Here is a 24,207-nt window from a genome sequence, read left to right on the forward strand (position 1 = left end):
GACAAAAGGTGGAACGGGAACAAGGGAAAAAATAATATGGGAATACGGAAACATTCTTACGTAAATACTGATTCACCCAAGGGGGTATGGTGTGATTCACAGTCAGTGGCGGTTCCAGCTACATTAATGTACAAAAATCTTTGGCGTGACTAACTTTCGGAGAAATTCTTGATTGAAATTTAAAGCAATCCGAAAGTTTTTCACGCCGAAAATTTTTGTATGAGCCACACAGAAAAAGGATATGCTGATGATTGATCCCCAAATTTTCTACGTGGGAGATCAGCAGATACTTGCATAATGTATTCTTAGGGATTTGCAATGTGCATGTACGGTCAAGGTAATAAGCTGGAACCAAGCTCATTAGAATTGGTTTTGTTGTCGAGTTTAGAGGAGTGGCAAGGAATTTGGTTTTCCACTGCAGTTTTATAGTAGAAGATCCTATTCTATTTTCAATTTTTCCCACTTTTGATTTCACGTGGCTCAACATGACTATGGCCAAGACGATAAAAAGAAGAAACTGTCCGCGAGGGAGCAACTTCAGAACAATGCAATACATGTTATCTCTAAATTTTCATTCAATTAAGATTTTATGTAAGCTGACATTTTCCCTACCACATGGTTCTCTATCTCGATAAATTACCTTAAGTAATCTTTTATTAACCAGTATTACTCATTGGAGGCAATCTGCCTTTTCGATGCAGGCATTGCTCTACCACATTTGACCCAAAAGACATTCTGTGACACTCATTCGAAAGGTTCTCAATCAGAAGAAGAGTTACGTCGCCCCTTATGGAACGATTTCAGTAAAGATTATTTTCTCAGCTTTTTGGTACTTCCTAATAAAATAAAAGTACTACAAGCACATTCTTTGCTGAATAATCTACATGCCTGTGTAAAGACGGTCTTGTCGGCTTTTCTCTCTTTCTGCACGAGCAACATTACTACAGGCTATTTTTCTTCGTGAAAAACTTAGGCCATCGCCCCTTATGGAACGAATTTAGGCATGCAGTAAAGTGCACAATGGAGAAAAACCGGGAATTAATATCTGCCTTCTTTCCTTTTACCTTTATCATTCGTCAGTATCAAATCAGACGTTCATTGAGCCATATGTTTTCAAATTCAGAGTAAAGAAAAAAAAGTTATCGCCCAGTTTGGTTTTCTTACTTGAACTAGACTTTATCACGTGTCACACGTTCAGCCACTCGTGAATTGCTCCTGATAAAAAATCCCGGTGAATGAAAACATTCGTATTTGGGAGATGAAGAAACATGTTGTAGGGGTTGGTTTTGTTTTAGCTAAAAAACCGACCGAGGGAATGACCAAGAAAGTTGAGGTGCAGGAAAAAAAGAAGGGTCGAAGGTCTAATGACAACTTTTTCCTTTACATTCCGCTTACTTTTAAAATACTTCTAGCTTTTAAGAACAAAATGAAACAACGATAACTAGCAAAGAGTTCAGGTAATGTCGTCAGCAAAATAATTTCGCGCGTTTTTTGAAGATAAACAAACCCAAACTCCTTCATATTTATTTCTATCATTGCACAATCAGAATTCATGAAAAAATCGAATCGTTCCATAAGGGGCGACGTGACTCTATCAAAGTTAACATCGATTTTAAAAGACATATATGAAACAACTTCATTATTTTTTTTACAAGTAAAGACCATACGTATTCAAAGTTTGAAAACAAAAAATATAACATTATATTAATATACAATTCTATGATTGACTGAACACAACAAATGGAGTAGGGACCATCCATGTTTAACTACAAGTCAAATTACCACAAAAATAAATGCTTCCAACAGCTTAAATTATTCTTTCAAATATTGTGATCATAAGAAAAACTCAAATAACATTTAAGGTTTTTACAAAAGTCTTAAAAAATATACTAAGAAGAGTTCATTATGCCAATAAATGTTCAATTTTGAATTCATTAGAATATTACTTCTGAAAGAATATGAAACCTACCAGACAAAATATTAAGTGTTAAGCTTTGTCTGCAGGAATTATCTCATCAACTTTCATGATTTGAAGTGGCAGCTACCCAGCCTGATGGTCATAGTAGCCAAGCTATTAGCACTAGGATAAACATCCAAGTTACAAAATGCTATCTGGCCATTGAAAATGTTGAAACATTTACAGTTCATTGTTTCCTTTTAAGGCTTTCAAGCAAACATCTGCAAATTCTGCAAACAATGGGATTTGCATTGCTTGTTCCAGTTGCTGTCCAGGATTTGCTGAAGCATCAATGGATAACAGCATATTGCGTAAATGTTCATTTCGAAGTTCATCTAGTAGCTCTTTCGAGTTACCTAGAAAAAATGTCCATACAGATTGATGTAGGGAGATGAAGGTAAACAAATTTAGTTTAAAGAACTAGATGGCTAAATTTTCATGATATAGTCATGGATTAAGTACCTTTATAATAGTATTTTCATTGATAATCACTTCCATCAATGAAATGGTTTGGGATGTGCCAGGGCGACTGCTTTATGGCTAATAATCAGACAAGCCAATTGTTTTATAAATAAAAAATTTTCCATTTCCTATTTGATGAGCAATAACTTTGTCTTAAAATAATTGGGGCCAGAGAGAGAAAGTTTGCTATGATTCTTAAAAAGAGCTGGATTTGAAATTATCAGTTCCAAGATTGAAAAGTGATTGAACAGTTAATATGCAAACTTACATTTGGAAATGTTGCTTGGTTCCATCATAGAATTTCCAACATTTAAGCGATACTAACTGATAATTGTAAGTTTGCTCGATAAAAGCCTGTGTACACAAGGGGAGGCATAAGAACAATAAACAAGACTTTGGTTGTTAAGAAGCTTACTACAATAAAAATATCATATGTACATACCTAAAAGTAAAAGCTTTTCGGGAGGTACCATGTCTTCATTGTCATCTTGCACCAAATCTTTCTTTGATTTTGATGCATTTACTAAAAACAAGCATTCATGTTTTTATATGGAATTATGAACTTGAAAACAAAGAAATCACATAATAAAGTAAAAAGTGGTTCAAATTACAAAAATGAAGCAGAGTTCATATAATATTTAGACAAAGAATATTTAATCATAAAGGACCTTTCCTGCCATTTACTTTTTCAATTGAAAACTTACCCAATCTTTTTGCTATAAAACTTTCATTTGTAGTTGTCTCTTCATTATTATCTTCAGGTTCATTGTGATTATTTCCACACTGTGTGGCTAAAATTCAATAATCAATAAATTATCATTAGACTAGCAAACTATTGCCATGAACATCCAAAAACTGGGATTCTATAGCTTATGCTAGCTTAAAACAGTGGCTGAGAGGAACAACATAGAGGATAACAACCTCTAGACAGGAAACTTTAAGGACAAATTCAAAATAATAATGTTTTGCTTATAATTATATGTGGAAGAGTTCTGTTGGAAACGTTGTACTTAACTTTCATTTGTGTACAAAGTTGTTATTAATTTTTGCTCGCTACTTGATGAAAACACCCTCAACAAAATTGATTATAATCATGAAGTCTGTAAAATATCATAAAGAGTGTTTATAAGTGCAAAATTATTCAAAACTTGGTCTATATCGGAAGCAGAAACAGAGAAAATTGATAAGAAACAAACAAGAAACATAAGAAGATCTCACCTTTGTGATTTTTGTAGCATCCAAGGGAACAACTAAAATCATACAAAGAAAAGTAAGAGAAAAATGAAAACCTATAAGAACTATAAAAAAAGATTGACTAAATGAAGGAACAACAGGTACTGTTCAGGAATAACCAAGAACAAGCAGAAACAGCTCTTTTCCCAAATTACATATTTAATCAAAATATTATTTGGATTCAACTTACAACTTGCCTTAGGTTGGCAAAAATTCACCATTAGTATGAAGAGAAAGTGCCTTGTAATTCTTGTACTTGAAATATCAAAATAAGCTGTTTTTCTCAGGCACTGAATTAGAGAACAGCCATATAACCAACCAATCATTGATGCGTAGGATAATTTCAACAATATATTGAGTATTCAAGACAGCATTTCCGCATAGTACAGGATTGTAACAACTGTTGTCTTTTGAAGAAAAGAGCTCATGCCTCTCTAAAAAGTATGAAAACCCTTTGTTTCCAAAAACTGATATTTTTTGTTTCTTTGCTCTCAAACAACAGGGCCCCCAAATAATGCTTATCCTTACAGTCCTACTGTGGCATTTTTTAGGCCTTTCCCGGAGATGTGGTCTATAGCCCGTGCCCGTGCCCGTGCAAACCCCACGCAAAAAGGTTTTGCGAGGGTTTTTTCCGCCCATGCAGTTGTTTGTAACAATGCCTTCATTGAGTCCACTTAGTCTCACTCTCTAATGTTTTAACTACCTACCGCTATATATCAGGGTGTTCATAAATAACGTCGTGTCAAAGAGATATATGGTTTTTATAAATATTGTTATAAAGAGGAAATATCTGTTTCTTCTGACAACAAATGCTAACAAACTAAAGTTTTACCTGTTACAACTAGCAATGGAATAGGAAATGGCTGTGCAGGAAAGGAACAACAGATAGAGTAAAATAGCAAGAATAAGAATTGTTACACAACACTGTCAAGTACGAAATTTGTGTTACAAATACATTTATTTTTTATAAGAAACACGCTATAAGAAACAACAACTGGGCAATCGGAAAAAAATTTAAAAGTTTCAGAAATAATTCGTTTTTACTCTTTGACTCTTCAACAAGGTGAGAGATAAGCGGTTGGGTTTGTCAAAAACATAGAACCAATCATTCACCCTTTTTTAACTCTCTTGTTACCTTTGATCCGGTTTTCTGCTTCCCTTTGTGCTTTGGGGTTTATGCATAATATGTTATTCGCCGATTTTTATCATGTTATTTTATCGCTCTTCCGTGCTGTTTTCAGATTAAGAAGCTCTTAAGAAAGAATGAGTATTTGAATTTCCTATATACCGTTAATAAACTGGAGAACTCAACATTGACCTTCATTTCTTATGGAAAAAAGTGTATTTCAGTTACTCTTTCTTGAATATGCAATCATTTCCATATATTTTCTGATTCCTTTGAGCTGACCTTTGTGTTTCAAAGAAACCCTAAAGAGGAACTAAAGAGCAATGTTGCTAAACAAATTGACTACTTTTGATACCTGAACATTTTGTTTATGGAAGCACCCCTGACATACAATCAGTAGTCATATAACATCAAAAAAGTTATTAATTATTTAAACTGATTAAAGAATAACCTATCTATTCTAATCTGTTTAATGTATCACAAGTTGTTATCACTGACATTTTGGACTCAAAAGTTGAACAGTACATTCAACTTATAGAATTAAATTTTTGCAATTTTTAGAATTATGCATATCATGGTCAAGTTATGTTGACAGTGAATGCCCTGTTTTGGCTTGGTCAGCACAGAATAGATACTTAGTAGCTATATGGAAAATCTTCAAATTTGACCCCTGAAGGCTGTGGATTGCAGCCTGGAATATGGATTAATTTCTGGTCTACCTTGATTAGGAAATAGATTTGGAGAGATATTTTACATGCACTACAAGGAATGGAGCTCAGGGCCAGGGTGGGAGGGGTTTTGGGGAGGAAAATATGAGGAGTTGTGGCTTTGTTTCAGAAATACCTTGGTTTTGACTAAAATACTAAATATTTGCTCCTCCGCAGGGATCAACAAGATTTGTTACCAGTTTTCCATTTTACCAAGTTTTTCGTCATCACAGTCATTCCAGGAAACTTTTTTGAGAAAAAGCCCTAATTCTTGAGTATGTGCAGCGGTGATGATATGTAAAAGCGACCAAGTCCACGGACTCTTTTGAATTATTCCCCAATCATTGATCAACATAGCGTTAATAGAGCAACGCACGTGCAGTGTGGCGCGAAATGACACAAATCGTCGCTATTTAGAAATACACAGATGCAATAGCAACTGGCAAAAAAAGTTAAAATATTCTTCTACTTACTAAAGAATTTTACAGGATGGACATCTGTATCTGGAATCCGCACTGCAACAAATTTCACATTTTCCTTTCATGTTTTCCTCGTTGGCTTCCCATGAACAGTGATAGTCAAACCTCAATATTAAGACGAGGCTACTACTTATCACCTTGGCTTCCTGAATAATTAAACTGACTACAGACAATTCAATCAAAGCGTTTAAGTTAAAAGATAACAGCAGTTTTGAGAAGTTTGAGATCTGTGAAGATGGTAAGGGAGGGTGACAAACGAGGTTGAAATGAGATATCTCTGATAGCTTTTTTTGGAACCTGAAAAATATGATGCATATGTTTCTTATCCCAAGTTATAAGACAATTACACAAGAAGTAGATCAAAAAGCACTGAAAAGCACACCTGAATGAAACACCCAATGGTAGTAGATCTTGAATTTTGAAATGGTACTTCCTGTTCAGATGCCTACCTAAGAAAAAACCCAAGAACAAGAAATTTTTCTCTTTGAATAAAATTTCCCCCTATTTTGATAACAGCATCAGTAAGTACAGTCGAGCTGCAACATCGTCCTGATAGCACAGCTTCAAAGCTGCTAATTATTATAGCGAAAATTTATTATATAGCGATGGGTCGATAGTGATATTCTTGGTGAAAGCCTCAAAGAATTTTATCGCAGTAAAAAATGCTGTCGAAAAATGCCTATTTGAAATTTTCTTTTCTATAAATGCTTCAGCTAAATCTTCACCGGCCAAATCTGACTTCTTATTGTAGAAGAAACAAAACAATACTACCCTTAAAATAAAATATTTTTAACTTTTTAAGCTAAGAGTTGCATTGCTCCGTCCTCCAACCCCTTTGTATTGTTTTACGTGTTGTACTTCGGGCTTGCCCTTTCATTTACCTTTTCACGTAAAATATATTTTGTTGTTTGTCTCTTTATACACATAAAAAAATCTCGTGCATTTGGAAAAACAAAGTTGCACTATGAAGATAAAGCAAAGTTCTGCTATGAAACGTTAATTTCTACAAAAATATGGCCTAGTCTTGATTTAATTTACAAAACGATAAGGGCCTACTGTGATCTCATAATTTTTTAACAATTTCGATACCTTCTAATTGTCTCTGATGTCGGACTCATCAACCTGAATATGATCCGGAAAGATTGGGATTTGGATAATATTGTCATTGCTGCAATCCTTGTATTTCGCTTTTTAATTTTTCTGCAAAGATAAAGTATGGCCTAAGAGAAACAATCCAAGTAGAAATGAAGTCTAACATTAACCTTTTAATGACACTAGCGCAACTTTTTTTGACATTAAAATATCCTTTGTCATTTTTTTCTTGGCTTTGTTATTGTTCTGTTAACATAATTGTTTTATATCTTTCCAACAAGAGCTTTGGTGGCTTCCAGAAATATTGGTACTTCTAGAGAAGGCACAAATCACGCAAATAATTTCACCTGGTAATGGTATGTTAGTGTCTGGATAATAGTGCAGGGCCACCTAAAGGAAGATTGGTCAAGGGGGACAAGATGAATAAAAGGGCATTGCATCTTTTTTCCATAACATTGGTTATTGGTAAAAATGTAAGTGCACTTACCGAGAAACAGCTTCACTAGAGGGCAGACATGACTATATGCTCCATTTAGGAGCCACGTACTCTTGAGTATACTTAATTCTATTGAAGTTTTTCTTTGTGTAAATCTTTCTTCCATGTATGCTTTGTATTTTCTTTATAATAAGTTGTACTTACTTTCCTTTTTAATTTTCATTTTAAGTGGAGGTGAACCCGGTTAAGCGCCAGGCACACATCCTTCCCAAAAATTGGGACAGGTGCATTATACGTAGTAAATATTCAAATTAATTACAACATAACACATTAATGAAAAATTGAATTCACATTAATGAAATCATACACACGACACGACAGTGATAAAAAGTTGCAGTTTTTAATATTTTGTTTCTATATTTACGCAATTTAGTGGATTGCGTATAAACAGCCAATATCATATCAAATATACTGTCTCTTGCACTACATAATGGACTGATATTCAACGATATTCTTCATTTTTCCGGCAAGAAAATGTTTGTTTGATCTATTGGAAACATCCTACAGTAGATGAATCGTATACTTCATGGTCCACCAGCCGGATACTTGAAGACATTGTTTATATTAGCTCTCTTTCAATTCTTATTACATTTTTAAGATATATATATTTAGGAACGACTTTTGGTGTTGATTGGTTCCTGTATGATTTCTTTGACTTTCTATCGTTGATGTTTGTTCCAGTCTTATTTAACGTGCAGAAAACAGGGAGCCAGTGAGAGAGACAGTGTGTTGCTGTATAACTTTGATCTGAACTGAACTGACTGACTTACATACAAATTAACATACTTTTATACAGAAATCAAATTGCTGAATAAGAATGAGTTAGGATGATGTAATGATGATTTAATGGAGAAGGAAAGATCTAGACCTGGGAAGAAGTAAGCATGACATAGATGAGTGAACGTGTAAACAATGGTAAAGGAAATGTCCTGTGGTAGGTTATGCCGTGAATGACGTAAGTTGATGTCATGGTGATGGCATGATCGAGGAAGGAGTAGGAATATGGCCTATTTTACAATATTGAAATCACTACATATATTCAAAAGATTAGGGCTCTCCAAATTTAACGTCTCAAGGGCTAGCTTCCTCGCAGTTTTCCTTATGTAAGAGAAGATGTATCGGATATCGGAGAAAGATATAGACTGATTGTTCAGAATTTCAACAAAAACCTTTAATTTTTAAAGCTTTACAGCAATTACAGTGCTTTGACAGCTTTGGAAATGTAATGGTTGGTTTCAACTCCGTATAATGTAGAGTTGTTGGTAACTTTGCTTCGGTACCCTGGGTGCCAGAGCCTCAGAGAGTCAAAGGATGAAGAACGGGGGAAGGAATTGCGAAGGAGAATGGAAAAGAAAAAGGGAGAGACGAGGCATAAACAATGTCTTCGGTAGCGTAAGTTTTTTAACCCTTAATCCAATTATGATAAAAAACCTGGTGAAGTGCTGGATTGCGCAAGCATCCACTTCACACGAGAAGCAAAGTGCCACGAGTTTACGTTTGATACTAATTTATTGCCACCAATGACAAATTCCTCACAAACTAGCTGCGGCAGACAGAAACAATTTGCTTCTGCAAAATGTCAATCGTGGCATTTGGCTCAGCAAAATGCTCTTGTATGTTGCAGGGGAGGGTGGGGGTTAAGAACGACTCAAATGGAAAAATCCGCTGGACTTAAATTTATTTCTTTGTTTCAGAAACAATCTTAGCGAGAGAGTTCTTCAAATATATCAAGGCCAATCCCAAAGTACTGAAAGAACTTTTATTTCTGTGAAAAAACATGATAAGCCAGTCTTCTCTAAAGTAGCTTCTTTCTGTGCATGGTTAATGGTAAGACATTGCATATGCTAGGTATCACAAAATATCTATGATGCTTGGTTGTTGAAAACAGCCGCAAAAAATTAAAAGCCTAGTTAAATAGACTCTCAGATTCGAGAATTTTTTTCAAAAATGACTTCCACGTAGATTAAAGCTCTGGCGTGAACAAGGAAGACAAATGATATTACGAAATCTGTGCTTAAGAAGAATGAGCATATCTTCGATAAAGCGTACAGGGTGACCAGCATTCAAAGACAACAACCATGCCTTAACTGACTGCTATCAGGTATCTAAGCAAAATTGCATTAGCCAATGAGCGGCCACATCAATCTTAAACATCTATAGATATTGACTTCATTTGCAAAACTCAGAAGAACGCAGACTAGAGTCGCATTAAAAGAGGGATCCTGCCCCCTTCTGACACAATGTTTAGAACAGTTAGGTTCAACAGAAATTCCGTGGCTTAGAATAACGCAAAGAGAGAATGAAACGACCTACTTTTCAAAAGAAACCAACAAACAGGCACACAATCTTTTGTGCTTGGTCTCATGCAGGCTAAGGCTGATGAAAAAGGCAGCGAGTCAATGACAGCGCAATAATAATAAATGAATCTGAATAAGCATAGCACTCATAAAACTAAATGCTACTTCCTAAAACAAATGCAAACAAACTGTGCTACGTGCAAAAGCAGCTTTACTTAACTTGAAAGCAAGTCACATGCTGTATCAAATTGATATAAAATAAAATATAAAAGATAAAAAATAAAATCAGAGAGTTTGAATTTTATTTTCATAGCCTGATGAATGTGTTTCGCCAGCTAGCTGCTGAGTTTCTTCCAGTTTGGCCAAACTCACAATAACACCTCTTCTGCGTAGCAGCATCAACAGTTGCTCCATTGGCTAACTTGCCATTCTTCTTCCTTGAAGAACATTTCGCCACGCATTCAGCTGCATTGGTTACTTTTCCAATATTTACTTCACTGCCGCCGGTACCATCACCTCTTGCCCATCTGATACAAGGGCCTAGTAAGTATGAAATCGATGAAGTTTGAGAACAACTTTGGCTGCCACACACAAATTTTTTAAATGATTGCTTTCTTTTTGAAAAAAAACAATAGATGGTCTTGAAGTTCGCGGATACATATAGTTAAAGGTAGATTGTAGCTTGCAAATGCAGGTTTCAAAACATAAACTTTAGACGTTGTATGATAGCAGTGTCAAAAGATCAGACCGAATCTCAAAACAAAAGTTATCGATTGACCGGTATTAAATCCACCCGAGGATGATATGTTAATTCCTATTAAGTCAATGGAGCTGTTGACTTGTTCAAAGTGAGTGTTGTTAATAGTTTAAAAAGACTATTGAAGCAGCAAATATGCTTATATTGTCTAATTCAACTAGCACATTAAGGCCAGGCTAGGGAAATATTTTGTCTTCTCGTTTAACATGATAAAAACCAGAACATTTCTTTTATTATAATGCCAAAGTTGATACACTTATGCTGTTTTGGCAATGTTCTCATAGTCAAAGACGCTCGACATGAAACAATCTACAATGGTCAATTGTCTTTGATAAAACGAGTAATTCCTGCTTTTATATAGAGCAAAAATGGAAATTTCCTTTGCTTTTTCAACCGTAATCGCGAAGTGTCCCCAAAAAACTTTCTCGGAAATCGGTTCAAATTGTACAAAGTAACCAAAACATCCAGAAGGAATTTTTGAAGGAATTAAATCATTTACGTGGTCGGATAAATGTGTTTCGCCAGCTAGCTGCTGAGTTTCTTCCAGTTTGGCCAAACTCGCAATAACACTTCTTCTGCGTAGCAGCATCAACAGTTGCCCCATTGGCTAACTTGCCATTCTTCTTCCTTGAAGAACATTTCGCCACGCATTCAGCTGCATTGGTTACTTTTCCAATATTTACTTCACTGCCGCCGGTACCATCACCTCTTGCCCATTTGATAAAAGGGCCTAGTAAATATGAGATCGATGAAGTTTAAGAACAACTTTGGCTGCCACACACAAATCTTTTAAATGATTGCTTTCTTTTTGAAAAAAGTCAATAGATGGTCTTGAAGTTCGCGGATACATATAGTTAAAGGTAGATTGTAGCTTGCAAATGCAGGTTTCAAAACATAAACTTTAGACGTTGTATGATAGCAGTGTCAAAAGATCAGACCGAATCTCAAAACAAAAGTTATCGATTGACCGGTATTAAATCCACCCGAGGATGATATGTTAATTCCTATTAAGTCAATGGAGCTGTTGACTTGTTCAAAGTGAGAGTTGTTAATAGTTTAAAAAGACTATTGAAGCAGCAAATATGCTTATATTGTCTAATTCAACTAGCACATTAAGGCCAGGCTAGGGAAATATTTTGTCTTCTCGTTTAACATGATAAAAACCAGAACATTTCTTTTATTTTAATGCCAAAGTTGATACACTTATGCTGTTTTGGCAATGTTCTCTTAGTTAAAGACGCTCGACATGAAACAATCTACAATAGTCAATTGTGTTTGATAAAACGAGTAATTCCTGCTTTTATATAGAGCAGAAATGGAAATTTCCTTTGCTAGTTCAACCGTAATCGCGAAGTGTCCCCAAAAAACTTTCTCGGAATTCGGTTCAAACTGTACAAAGTAACCAAAACATCCAGAAGGAATTTTTGAAGGAATTAAATCATTTACGTGGTCTGATAAATGTGTTTCGCCAGCTAGCTGCTGAGTTTCTTCCAGTTTGGCCAAACTCGCAATAACACTTCTTCTGCGTAGCAGCATCAACAGTTGCTCCATTGGCTAACTTGCCATTCTTCTTCCTTGAAGAACATTTCTCCACGCATTCAGCTGCATTGGTTACTTTTCCAATATTTACTTCACTGCCACCGGTACCATCACCTCTCTCCCATTTGATACAAGGTCCTAGTAAGTATGAGATCGATGAAATTTTAAGAACAACTTTGGCTGCCACACACAAATCTTTTAAATGATTGCTTTCTTTTTGAAAAAAGTCAATAGATGGTCTTGAAGTTCGCGGATACATATAATTAAAAGTAGATTGTAGCTTGCAAATGCAGGTTTCAAAACATAAACTTTAGAAGTTGTATGATTGCAGTGTCAAAAGATTAGACCGAATCTCAAAACAAAAGTTATCGATTGACCGGTATTAAACCCTCGTAAGGATGATATGTCAATTTCTCCCAAGCAAATTGAACTGTTAAACCTTGTTCAAAGCCAGTAGTTGAAAAAAGTTTCGAAGGACTATTTTTAAGCAACAAACGAAGTTATTTTGTCTATTTCGCTAAGTAGAAAACAGGTCAGTATAGGAAGATATAAAGGCCAATCCTTACTTGGGCAGGCAAAGGTATTGCAGGGAGCACTTTCTGTGGCTGGGCCTAGACGGGAGCAATCCTTTCCACCCATTAATGGCGATGGATTATTACATAGACGACTTCTTGTCTTGATTCCTCCACCACATGTTTTGCTACATGATCCGAAGTTTGACCACGATCCGTAGCCACCATCAACTAAAATTATTGAAATTCAATTTAAGTATCTGTTGCAGAAAATACTTTAAAGAATATCTTATAGACATAAATTGACGTCATTATGTCTATCAAGTCAGCAATAGCTTCCTCTAAAAAACAACAAAGTCTCACAAATATTTGTTCACTGGCCTAAAAGTGATAAAAACGATGCCATGAAAATTATTTAAAAATATCAATGTTGAGGGAATTCATTAATTTGTTATCAAGAATGGAAACAGAATCATTTATCAAGTATTATCCAAAATACTCAACACATACAGTATTTGTAAAAAAAATTAACCCCAGACGATTTCTGGTACGTTCAACTTCCACCCATTCCAAGACTTTTATCTAGAGTGATGTACTTCAATCTTGTTACGACAAAAGTTTCTTGGAGTTACTTTTATACGTATTAGCTAAACATCGTTGCTGTATTTTCCACAGCTTATGATAGACCACACACATGAGACTACCATATTATGGAAGTGGTTGAATTATAATAATTAAATTCAAGGTGCAGAATTGTTCAAATATCAAAGTTTCTAGGTAAGTGATTTACAATTACGAAATCTTCTTCAAGGTGTAAATATTGTAATATTTGTTGGCGTCATCTGCTTATTTGACGCTATGGATGTTGGCACAATTAAGATGAATTAATTCATTGAAGCGTCAAAATATTCTACTAAAACTTTTTTTAGATCTTGGTTGCTTTTACAGCAATTGTTTACAGCTATTGATAGGAAAGAGATACTGAAGAATAATGATTGTATACATATTAAAAACAATTGGTTATGGTCTCTTCGTAGCGACAGGCCTTTTACATTTGTCTTTCAAACTTTTATAAAATATTGCAAATCCACGGCAATTTTAAATACACAGCGTCTTTCCTGAGCAAACCCTTTCCCAGCCAAGTTATTAGATATTTTTTCCTAAAACAAGTCGAATGCCATGCTGTGGGTAGCTGTTCCCAAGAAGAATTCTCCAGATATTGTCGAGCTAATGACCAAATATCGGTTTGGAGAGAATCATCAGAGCCCAATTGCCAACGATTTAATTTTCCTTTTTCCTTTAAAAAGATAAATTTTCCTTTTTTGGACTAAAAGAATTCCAGCGAATATATTTAACAGAAAAAGTTGCATTCTCGAAAAACCGGATGCACAAAAAGGGGACTGGGTCTCTAACATCTTCATATCCCCTTCTTTTAAGCGAAATTAATTGCATGTGTTCTTTTGATAAAATTTTAAATCATTTTTCTACCACTGCCACCTTGCAATATTGTAGGTCAAAGGAAAAGCCTTTTCTCTCGAAGGAGGGAGGTCAGTTACAATAAATCTCTTGAAAATTTGGAGCTCAAATGCATAGGGTTAAACGTTAAGGTAAGTTGCTTTCTATGAAAGATAAAAGCCTAAATATATCCACGAAAGAAGAGCCAAAATATAAACAGTTTGTTGTCAAATGTAGTTGCTGTTGAAGACGCTGTACTTTAATGGCTTAGCATGATGGGATGATTCAGTTGTGTCCGGGAAATTACCCCGCTACGTCTTTCATCCCTAACGGAAGGACAATTGATCTCGCAACTTCAACCGTAATCATGAATTCTCCCTAAAATGATTTTAAATAATTCAGGCAAAATATTCAAAAAAAGAGCAACCCGAAGAAGATTTTGAAGGAAATAGATCATTTACGTGGTCTGATAAATGTGTTTCGCCAGCTAGCTGCTGAGTTTCTTCCAGTTTGGCCAAACTCGCAATAACACTTCTTCTGCGTAGCAGCATCAACAGTTGCTCCATTGGCTAACTTGCCATTCTTCTTCCTTGAAGAACATTTCGCCACGCATTCAGCTGCATTGGTTACTTTTCCAATATTTACTTCACTGCCGCCGGTACCATCACCTCTCTCCCATTTGATACAAGGGCCTAGTAAGTATGAGATCGATGAAGTTTAAGAACAACTTTGGCTGCCACACACAAATTTTTTAAATTATTCCTTTCTTTTTGAAAAAAAAAGAATAGATGGTCTTGAAGTTCGCGGATACATATAGTTAAAGGTAGATTGTAGCTTGCAAATGCAGGTTTCAAACATAAACTTTAGACGTTGTATGATAGCAGTGTCAAAAGACCAGACCGAATCTCAAAACAAAAGTTATCAATTGACCGGTATTAAGTCCACCTGAGGATGATATGTTAATTCCTATTAAGTCAATGGAGCTGTTGACTTGTTCAAAGTGAGTGTTGTTAATAGTTTAAAAAGACTATTGAAGCAGCAAATATGCTTATATTGTCTAATTCAACTAGCACATTAAGGCCAGGCTAGGGAAATATTTTGTCTTCTCGTTTAACATGATAAAAACCAGAACATTTCTTTTATTTTAATGCCAAAGTTGATACACTTATGCTGTTTTGGCAATGTTCTCTTAGTCAAAGACGCTCGACATGAAACAATCTACAATGGTCAATTGTCTTTGATAAAACGAGTAATTCCTGCTTTTATATAGAGCAAAAATGGAAATTTCCTTTGCTTTTTCAACCGTAATCGCGAAGTGTCCCCAAAAAACTTTCTCGGAAATCGGTTTAAATTGTACAAAGTAACCAAAACATCCAGAAGGAATTTTTGAAGGAATTAAATCATTTACGTGGTCGGATAAATGTGTTTCGCCAGCTAGCTGCTGAGTTTCTTCCAGTTTGGCCAAACTCGCAATAACACCTCTTCTGCGTAGCAGCATCAACAGTTGCTCCATTGGCTAACTTGCCATTCTTCTTCCTTGAAGAACATTTCGCCACGCATTCAGCTGCATTGGTTACTTTTCCAATATTTACTTCACTGCCGCCGGTACCATCACCTCTTGCCCATTTGATAAAAGGGCCTAGTAAACATGAGATCGATGAAGTTTAAGAACAACTTTGGCTGCCACACACAAATCTTTTAAATGATTGCTTTCTTTTTGAAAAAAATCAATAGATGGTCTTGAAGTTCGCGGATACATATAGTTAAAGGTAGATTGTAGCTTGCAAATGCAGGTTTCAAAACATAAACTTTAGACGTTGTATGATAGCAGTGTCAAAAGATCAGACCGAATCTCAAAACAAAAGTTATCGATTGACCGGTATTAAATCCACCCGAGGATGATATGTTAATTCCTATTAAGTCAATGGAGCTGTTGACTTGTTCAAAGTGAGTGTTGTTAATAGTTTAAAAAGACTATTGAAGCAGCAAATATGCTTATATTGTCTAATTCAACTAGCACATTAAGGCCAGGCTAAGGAAATAATTTGTCTTCTCGTTTAACATGATAAAAACCAGAACATTTCTTTTATTTTAATGCCAAAGTTGATACACTTATGCTGTTTTGGCAAATGTTCTCTTAGTTAAAGACGCTCGACATGAAACAATCTACAATAGTCAATTGTGTTTGATAAAACGAGTAATTCCTGCTTTTATATAGAGCAGAAATGGAAATTTCCTTTGCTAGTTCAACCGTAATCGCGAAGTGTCCCCAAAAAACTTTCTCGGAAATCGGTTCAAATTGTACAAAGTAACCAAAACATCCAGAAGGAATTTTTGAAGGAATTAAATCATTTACGTGGTCGGATAAATGTGTTTCGCCAGCTAGCTGCTGAGTTTCTTCCAGTTTGGCCAAACTCGCAATAACACTTCTTCTGCGTAGCAGCATCAACAGTTGCTCCATTGGCTAACTTGCCATTCTTCTTCCTTGAAGAACATTTCTCCACGCATTCAGCTGCATTGGTTACTTTTCCAATATTTACTTCACTGCCACCGGTACCATCACCTCTCTCCCATTTGATACAAGGTCCTAGTAAATATGAGATCGATGAAGTTTAAGAACAACTTTGGCTGCCACACACAAATCTTTTAAATGATTGCTTTCTTTTTGAAAAAAGTCAATAGATGGTCTTGAAGTTCGCGGATACATATAATTAAAAGTAGATTGTAGCTTGCAAATGCAGGTTTCAAAACATAAACTTTAGAAGTTGTATGATTGCAGTGTCAAAAGATTAGACCGAATCTTAAAACAAAAGTTATCGATTGACCGGTATTAAACCCTCGAAAGGATGATATGTCAATTTCTCCCAAGCAAATTGAACTGTTAAACCTTGTTCAAAGCCAGTAGTTGAAAAAAGTTTCGAAGGACTATTTTTAAGCAACAAACGAAGTTATTTTGTCTATTTCGCTAAGTAGAAAACAGGTCAGTTTAGGAAGATATAAAGGCCAATCCTTACTTGGGCAGGCAAAGGTATTGCAGGGAGCACTTTCTGTGGCTGGGCCTAGACGGGAGCAATCCTTTCCACCCATTAATGGCGATGGATTATTACATAGACGACTTCTTGTCTTGATTCCTCCACCACATGTTTTGCTACATGATCCGAAGTTTGACCACGATCCGTAGCCACCATCGACTAAAATTATTGAAATTCAATTTAAGTATCTGTTGCAGAAAATACTTTAAAGAATATCTTATAGACATAAATTGACGTCATTATGTCTATCAAGTCAGCAATAGCTTCCTTTATTAAACAAAGAATGTCTAACAAATCTATTTCATTGGCCTATAAGTAAAAAAGAGAATGCCATGAAAATTATTAAAAAATATCAATATCGAGGGAATTCATTAATTTATTATCAAAAAAGAACAACAGAATCATTTATCAAGTATTATCCAAAATACTCAACGCAAACATAGAGTCTTTATAAAGAATTTAACCCCAGATGATTTCTGGTACGTTCAACTTCCACCCATTCCAAGACTTTTATCTAGAGTGATGTACTTCAATCTTGTTACGACAAAAGTTTCTTGGAGTTACTTTTATACGTATTAGCTAAACATCGTTGCTGTATTTTCCACAGCTTATGATAGACCACACACATGAGACTACCATATTATGGAAGTGGTTGAATTATAATAATTAAATTCAAGGTGCAGAATTGTTCAAATATCAAAGTTTCTAGGTAAGTGATTTACAATTACGAAATATTCTTCAAGGTGTAAATATTGTAATATTTGTTGGCGTCATCTGCTTATTTGACGCTATGGATGTTGGCACAATTAAGATGAATTAATTCATTGAAGCGTCAAAATATTCTACTAAAACTTTTTTTAGATCTTGGTTGCTTTTACAGCAATTGTTTACAGCTATTGATAGGAAAGAGATACTGAAGAATAATGATTGTATACATATTAAAAACAATTGGTTATGGTCTCTTCGTAGCGACAGGCCTTTTACATTTGTCTTTCAAACTTTTATAAAATATTGCAAATCCACGGCAATTTTAAATACACAGCGTCTTTCCTGAGCAAACCCTTTCCCAGCCAAGTTATTAGATATTTTTTCCTAAAACAAGTCGAATGCCATGCTGTGGGTAGCTGTTCCCAAGAAGAATTCTCCAGATATTGTCGAGCTAATGACCAAATATCGGTTTGGAGAGAATCATCAGAGCCCAATTGCCAACGATTTAATTTTCCTTTTTCCTTTAAAAAGATAAATTTTCCTTTTTTGGACTAAAAGAATTCCAGCGAATATATTTAACAGAAAAAGTTGCATTCTCGAAAAACCGGATGCACAAAAAGGGGACTGGGTCTCTAACATCTTCATATCCCCTTCTCTTAAGCAAAATTTATTGCATGTGTTCTTTTGATAAAATTTTAAATCATTTTTCTACCACTGCCACCTTGCAATATTGTAGGTCAAAGGAAAAGCCTTTTCTCTCGAAGGAGGGAGGTCGGTTACAATAAATCTCTTGAAAATTTGGAGCTCAAATGCATAGGGTTAAACGTTAAGGTAAGTTGCTTTCTATGAAAGATATAAGCCTAAATATATCCACGAAAGAAGAGCCAAAATATAAACAGTTTGTTGTCAAATGTAGTTGCTGTTGAAGACGCTGTACTTTAATGGCTTAGCATGATGGGATGCTTCAGTTGTGTCCGGGAAATTACCCCGCTACGTTTTTCACCCCTAACGGAAGGACAATTGATCTCGCAACTTCAACCGTAATCATGAATTCTCCCTAAAATGATTTTTAATATTTCAGGAAAAATATTCAAAAAAAAGAGCAACCCGAAGAAGATTTTGAAGGAAATAGATCATTTACGTGGTCTGATAAATGTGTTTCGCCAACTAGCTGCTGAGTTTCTTCCAGTTTGGCCAAACTCGCAATAACACTTCTTCTGCGTAGCAGCATCAACAGTTGCTCCATTGGCTAACTTGCCATTCTTCTTCCTTGAAGAACATTTCGCCACGCATTCAGCTGCATTGGTTACTTTTCCAATATTTACTTCACTGCCGCCGGTACCATCACCTCTCTCCCATTTGATACAAGGGCCTAGCAAGTATGAGATCGATGAAATTTTAAGAACAACTTTGGCTGCCACACACAAATTATTTGAATGATGGCTTTCTTTTTGAAAAAAACAATAGATGGTCTTGAAGTTCGCGGATACATATAGTTAAAGGTAGATTGTAGCTTGCAAATGCAGGTTTCAAAACATAAACTTTAGACGTTGTATGATAGCAGTGTCAAAAGATTCTTGAACTTTAGCAACAACGATTCGGTTAAGGGAGATTTGTCTTATAAAGGATAACTTTCGGTTTCATATATAATAAAGTCATCAGCATAAAATCCGAGAAGAACTTTTTAGCAGGATATGTCACAGAAGAAAATGCCATAACCGGAAACGACGTTGATGACTGTTACCTGCAACAACTGAAACTGCTACCAAGAATATTCCAAGAAGTCTCATTTTGCAGCTTTCTGAAAGATCGAGGCAAAGACAATGTACAAATCGCTGAAATTGCTGAGTATGTTATGTCGTAAAAAAGAAAAATAAGTTACATTGTTTTTATGAATATCACAAAAATACTTGAGCGGAGCATGGAACTACTCTTTTAAAAAAAATAGAAAGAAAGTCTAGTTTAATACTCAGCCAGGTGTGGAGGCAGGAAATTTGTTGACCGGTGCTCAGTTTAAAGGACCACACCCAACAAATTGACCACGCCCGTTTTCGGTGGCGATGTTAAGTAGCGTATTTTTTCCAATGAGCGTCCCTCTCTAATGCACTTCCCCCTTTTGAGCAGAAGTTCTCTAATCAGCACCCACTCTCTCATGAGCGCCCCCAAAATATTTTGTAAACATGTAGAAGCCAGCAAATCTTTACAATAGTAATCAGTTTAAATATAACCTATGCTGTTTCAATTTGGAAAATCTTCTGCAACTACTGACAGAATTACATAAAAATACATTTGAAGGTATTGAAAATTTAAATATTCAAGATGCCACACCAGTATTTATGCAAATCTACTAGGTGTAAATTGGTTCCTAAATACGGCAGGTTCCGAGCTAAATGTTCGGCAAAACTTCAGAATGACGCAACAAATAAACACAGATATAGTTTTCTCAAACGTATATCGTTGTACGACTTGTACCACTAAGCCTTTCACAAGAGCGAAGTGTACGTGCTCACAATGCTCTAACTCTTAACTAACTCAGGATTCGTAGAGAACGATATATATATGTTAAACTAGTTCCTTGTACAAATAAAAGATGTAAATGTGCTAATCTTAGGTGTCTACATAAGAGGAAAAACAAGCTAGAAAAACAAAAGGAATGTGTCTAGATACGTATGTATAAGCTGAGTCAATCCGTAGTGTAGTTCTTAAAATAATACTATAATAGAGGGTGGGTTTCCTTAGTGAAAGTGTTCCTACTAGTATACGCAATGCAACAAAGAGTGCGATGCAAGTTGACGCAAAAGAGTATGCACAAACAAGTATGACTAACGCTGGGAGAGTGGATGAATGGGGCGAAGGAAATGCGCAAACGAGGCAGGTAAGAGCGAGGCTTAGCGCTTGGAGTAGCGGTATTACATAGGATTTCGACTCGGATGAAATTGAAATCTTGTGTGTGATAGATTTTTCTATCACAAATAATAAGCTGATATAAATCAACTTACATGGATTGTGTACAAGGAACAGGAAATGAATAATTACAAACCTATTTTATTGACGTTTTTGAGGCAAAAGTGTTTGAGAAAAAGAATGCGGAAAGACGTAGGCCATCTGAAACCAAAACAGAAGTCAGGTGTCTTCCAATGCTGTTCTGATTGGTTGATTTTACTAGGCGAAAAATTTCGCAGCGAAGAAGTAGGAATGGTTTCTACTTTTTCGCTACTTTTTCGCTGCGAATTCGCTGCAAATTTACTAATCTCTACTTCTGCGCATATTTTTCGCGGATTCGTAGTGAAAAATTCGCTTCGCACGAAAAAATTCGTCTTTAAGGCTGGAATACACTAGGCATGCAATAGAATGCCTTACACTGCGAGTCACTTCTTGCCGTGCAATGCGGAAATTGATAGGCTTCACTGCCTCCCTACAAAGGTAGCTAACAACAAAGTTAAAAGCGATATGGCGATATTCGAGGGGCAAAAATAGATTGCGTGTATTTTTTCAATGCCAGATACTCTGCTTTTAGAAACCAAGTAAAATAACATAACTCTGGACGTTGTTGTAGGACCATCAACTGGAATTTCCATAAATTTTTATTTGGCCTTGTTGCAAAAAAACTCAATCTCCTGTGATGAGTAATATCAACTGCGAAGGAGACTGCTACTCTTGCGAGAAAATTTCCGTAGTATGTCTTCAGCAACAGATGCATTAGTGAAAGGTCCGCATCAAGTACCCGGCGGGAACAGTCAGTTGGTCCAATTTATATCGTGTGTGTTCCTGAAAGTAGAAACTGGACCCTCTTTTTGATTCTGGGTTGTGAAAATTTACCCTATTCTGTGACTTTGCCAAAATTTTGTAACCCTTTTCACTGAGAATATTCAAGCTTGAGCAGGGATTTTTATACCAATTCATGTTAGAACCATTCCTTTTGTTAAACTTATGTCTAGGCAAGTTAAAAAGCAGAGTTCACTAAATTTGATTTTAGCAACAATCCCTTATGGTTTTTAATATGTATTAACGAAATCAGACATCTGTAAAACTATAACTACCACATATTGCTTACTTTACAACATTGTGTTAAATTTTTATATGAACATGAAAAAGTTGTGTCCCTGGAATGAGTACATGCTAGCAAAGACTTAAACAAAGACTTGAGTTTTTTATCTAGGATTAAAACAATATACAAGACTAGATGCTAAATTTGTTGTACTTTCTTAATGGCACCGATTTACCTAAAAAAATATATGTAACATCATATCAGTGAATTCCTTGCCTTTTGTGTTTTCTCTGACTGATTAAAAAAGCAGATTCTATGCCCCAGAATCATAGCTTTCAGACTTTCCTTTCTCAAATTTTTTTGGAAGTCAGATGTAATATGTTTGACCAACTGACTGAGCCCGCCGGGATCAAGTTTAAGGAGAGTTTAAAACTTGTTTCGTTCATAAGACTGATGAGATAAACCTAATCAATGATGCAAATTAAATTTCCTATGGCAGTGAAGAATGTGCCCGCACCTTCATCTGATTGCGTAAAGATGACTTAAACATAAAATTTTGTAGCTTTTAAACAATATTCCATGGAGGCGAATAAATTATGTGCGCAAATACCAAGGGGGGGGGGCTAAATTTTTTAAATATACAATTAAGAAAATTGAAATCATTATTCAAACGAGCATTCAATAATCATAGAGACTGATTGGTATTGAAATATATAAAGACTAAGAATTCAAAAATTCCATTCAGTTCATATTTTGGGTTAGATTCATTGGTATGTTGCAATAAATTTGAACATTTGTTGAGTATAATTCGCCTGCCACAAGTATAAAAGAAGGATATGTGCTTGCTTCTTACCCGGGGTCAAATCCACTTACACTGCAAACTATAAGGAAAAATAAGTACAATGTATTGTAATAGAGATACAAATCATACATGGGGGTACAAATTATACATATAAAACACTTTCAAAAAAACTTTGAAGGCCATGAGATGGGAAACTATATAATTAATTATGATCATAGTCTATAGAAAAACTATTGTCGATTTTTTCTATTGCCTATGTTATGATCAAGAGTGTGATCTCCCTAAATCATGTTATGATCCCCCTAAATGGACTAAATAGCCATGTCTACTTTCAGCGAAGATTATCCTCACTATGTCCAACGTGCGTCATTTTCTTATAAATTTCTAAATTACCATGAAATCTGTACCATTTTTGGCACTTACGAATGTTTCGAAAAAAAGATATTTGTGCCCTTTTTATTTGTTTTGCCCAAGCTCCCCCTGCTCAAACTTGCGTCGGGCAGCCCTGCCGTAAAACATAGTTTTGCTATCGCTTTAATTACTTCCAAAAAAATGTTGGTCTTCTAACCATAGAATCACTGAGGCAAATACTTGACGGTAAATATCAATACTATATACACGATGAAAGTTCAGCAAAAGTTAATAATATAACAAAGTGAAAAATTTTCTCTTCTTCGCAATCCCGGGTCACGGCACCAATGTAAAGCTACTGCGAGCCTCACAAATAATTATGTACATAAAAAAGAAACTTCAAAGAACTTACGACCTTGGAAAACAACAGTAATTCGGCTTTTTCGTCTTACGTCTTTTTTCCTCTAACAACGTCTACATGCGCGGCATGTCTTCTACTTTCGGCTACAAGAATCGACTGATAACTGGGAAAACATCCAAACTATATAACAGCGTGACAAGATTAAAATCAATACCAAAAAGTGTTGTAAGTGCTCTTTGTTCCGCCGTTTCTAAAGGTTCTTTCTTTCTCACTCTTTTCTCTTGCTCTCTACAAAAGACTTCTTCCCCATTTGTACCTTTCAAATGCCACAAAGGCTTTTGAAATGCCTTTTGCTTTCGACAAAGATCAGGTCATCCTCCATCCGAGCCTGATCTCAGGCTAGACAAAGAATGTCTGATCACATTAAAACAAACTTATCACATGGAAACAGACAAACCCCCCGCGGAGAACCAGTATTTACAATGGTAAACAAATTATTTTAACGAGTTACTTGAAACTGGGCAAACTTGTTTATATCCTGTTTGTTGACTTGTTTATGCCTGTTCTGTTGATATTGCTATTACCTAGTACTATCCATATTTGGTTATCGTAAGACTTGTGTACGCTGGTACCACCCCTTTCGCGCTGTTAAAGGCATTGAGTCATGGTAAATACTGGTTCTCCGCGGGGGTTTGTGGGTTTCCATGTGATAAGTTTGTTTTCATGTGATCAGAGATCAGCGATGTGATTTGTCGAAAGCGAAAGGCATTTGAAAAGCCTTTGTGGCATTTGAAAGGTACAAATGGGGGAAGAAGTTTTGAAATCTTTTTTAGAGAGCAAGATAAAAGAGAGA

The 24,207-nt window shown here is 35.6% G+C and overlaps 2 protein-coding genes across 9 annotated transcripts; both read right to left on the bottom strand.

Annotated features, from left to right (window-relative positions):
• Positions 1 to 94: 94 nt before the first annotated feature.
• LOC135683397 (zinc finger HIT domain-containing protein 3) lies at positions 95 to 6,099 on the bottom strand. Of its 2 annotated transcripts, none has more exons than XM_065198639.2 (5): positions 5,959 to 6,096; positions 3,638 to 3,669; positions 3,124 to 3,210; positions 2,862 to 2,942; positions 95 to 2,313 (listed from the first exon to the last, which is right to left on the bottom strand). In XM_065198639.2, the coding sequence occupies exons 1-5, from the start codon at positions 6,027 to 6,029 to the stop codon at positions 2,138 to 2,140; spliced, it is 447 nt and encodes a 148-aa protein (XP_065054711.2). In that variant the 5' UTR covers positions 6,030 to 6,096; the 3' UTR covers positions 95 to 2,137. The 2 variants fall into 2 exon arrangements, with proteins under 2 accessions (XP_065054711.2, XP_088965629.1); XM_089109503.1 differs by lacking the exon at positions 95 to 2,313 and adding an exon at positions 2,363 to 2,773 and having other exon boundaries at positions 5,959 to 6,099.
• Positions 6,100 to 9,948: 3,849 nt separating this feature from the next.
• LOC148959927 (hemicentin-1-like) lies at positions 9,949 to 23,550 on the bottom strand. 7 transcript variants are annotated; one of them, XM_089109497.1, is made up of 13 exons: positions 23,406 to 23,535; positions 22,694 to 22,721; positions 20,893 to 20,957; positions 19,597 to 19,653; positions 18,994 to 19,224; positions 17,127 to 17,303; positions 16,469 to 16,699; positions 15,521 to 15,751; positions 14,574 to 14,804; positions 12,712 to 12,888; positions 12,053 to 12,283; positions 11,106 to 11,336; positions 9,949 to 10,389 (listed from the first exon to the last, which is right to left on the bottom strand). In XM_089109497.1, exons 4-13 carry the CDS (start codon positions 19,640 to 19,642, stop codon positions 10,157 to 10,159), a joined length of 2,019 nt encoding a protein of 672 aa, XP_088965623.1. In that variant the 5' UTR covers positions 19,643 to 19,653; positions 20,893 to 20,957; positions 22,694 to 22,721; positions 23,406 to 23,535; the 3' UTR covers positions 9,949 to 10,156. The 7 variants fall into 7 exon arrangements, with proteins under 7 accessions (XP_088965623.1, XP_088965624.1, XP_088965620.1 ...); XM_089109498.1 differs by having other exon boundaries at positions 23,409 to 23,526; XM_089109494.1 differs by lacking the exon at positions 20,893 to 20,957 and having other exon boundaries at positions 23,406 to 23,545.
• Between the last annotated feature and the right edge of the window lie 657 nt (positions 23,551 to 24,207).

The sequence above is a fragment of the Rhopilema esculentum genome, chromosome 7, assembly GCF_057945365.1.
Source record: "Rhopilema esculentum isolate cy_ngs chromosome 7, ASM5794536v1, whole genome shotgun sequence".
Taxonomy (NCBI): Eukaryota; Metazoa; Cnidaria; class Scyphozoa; order Rhizostomeae; family Rhizostomatidae; genus Rhopilema; species Rhopilema esculentum.

Bases quoted from the DNA above. Each gene is read 5' to 3' on its own strand.
- LOC148959927 (XM_089109495.1), bottom strand. From the start codon at position 19,642: ATGAGACTTCTTGGAATATTCTTGGTAGCAGTTTCAGTTGTTGCAG. The intron at 17,304-18,993 runs GTAAATGATCTA...CAATAATTTTAG, and splicing joins AAACACATTTATCAGACCAC to TCGATGGTGGCTACGGATCG. The intron at 10,390-11,105 runs GTAAATGATTTA...CATACTTACTAG, and splicing joins AAACACATTTATCCGACCAC to GCCCTTGTATCAGATGGGCA.
- LOC135683397 (XM_065198639.2), bottom strand. From the start codon at position 6,029: ATGAAAGGAAAATGTGAAATTTGTTGCAGTGCGGATTCCAGATACAGA. The intron at 3,211-3,637 runs GTGAGATCTTCT...ATTGAATTTTAG, and splicing joins ATGCTACAAAAATCACAAAG to CCACACAGTGTGGAAATAAT. The intron at 2,943-3,123 runs GTAAGTTTTCAA...GCTTGTTTTTAG, and splicing joins TTTTATAGCAAAAAGATTGG to TAAATGCATCAAAATCAAAG.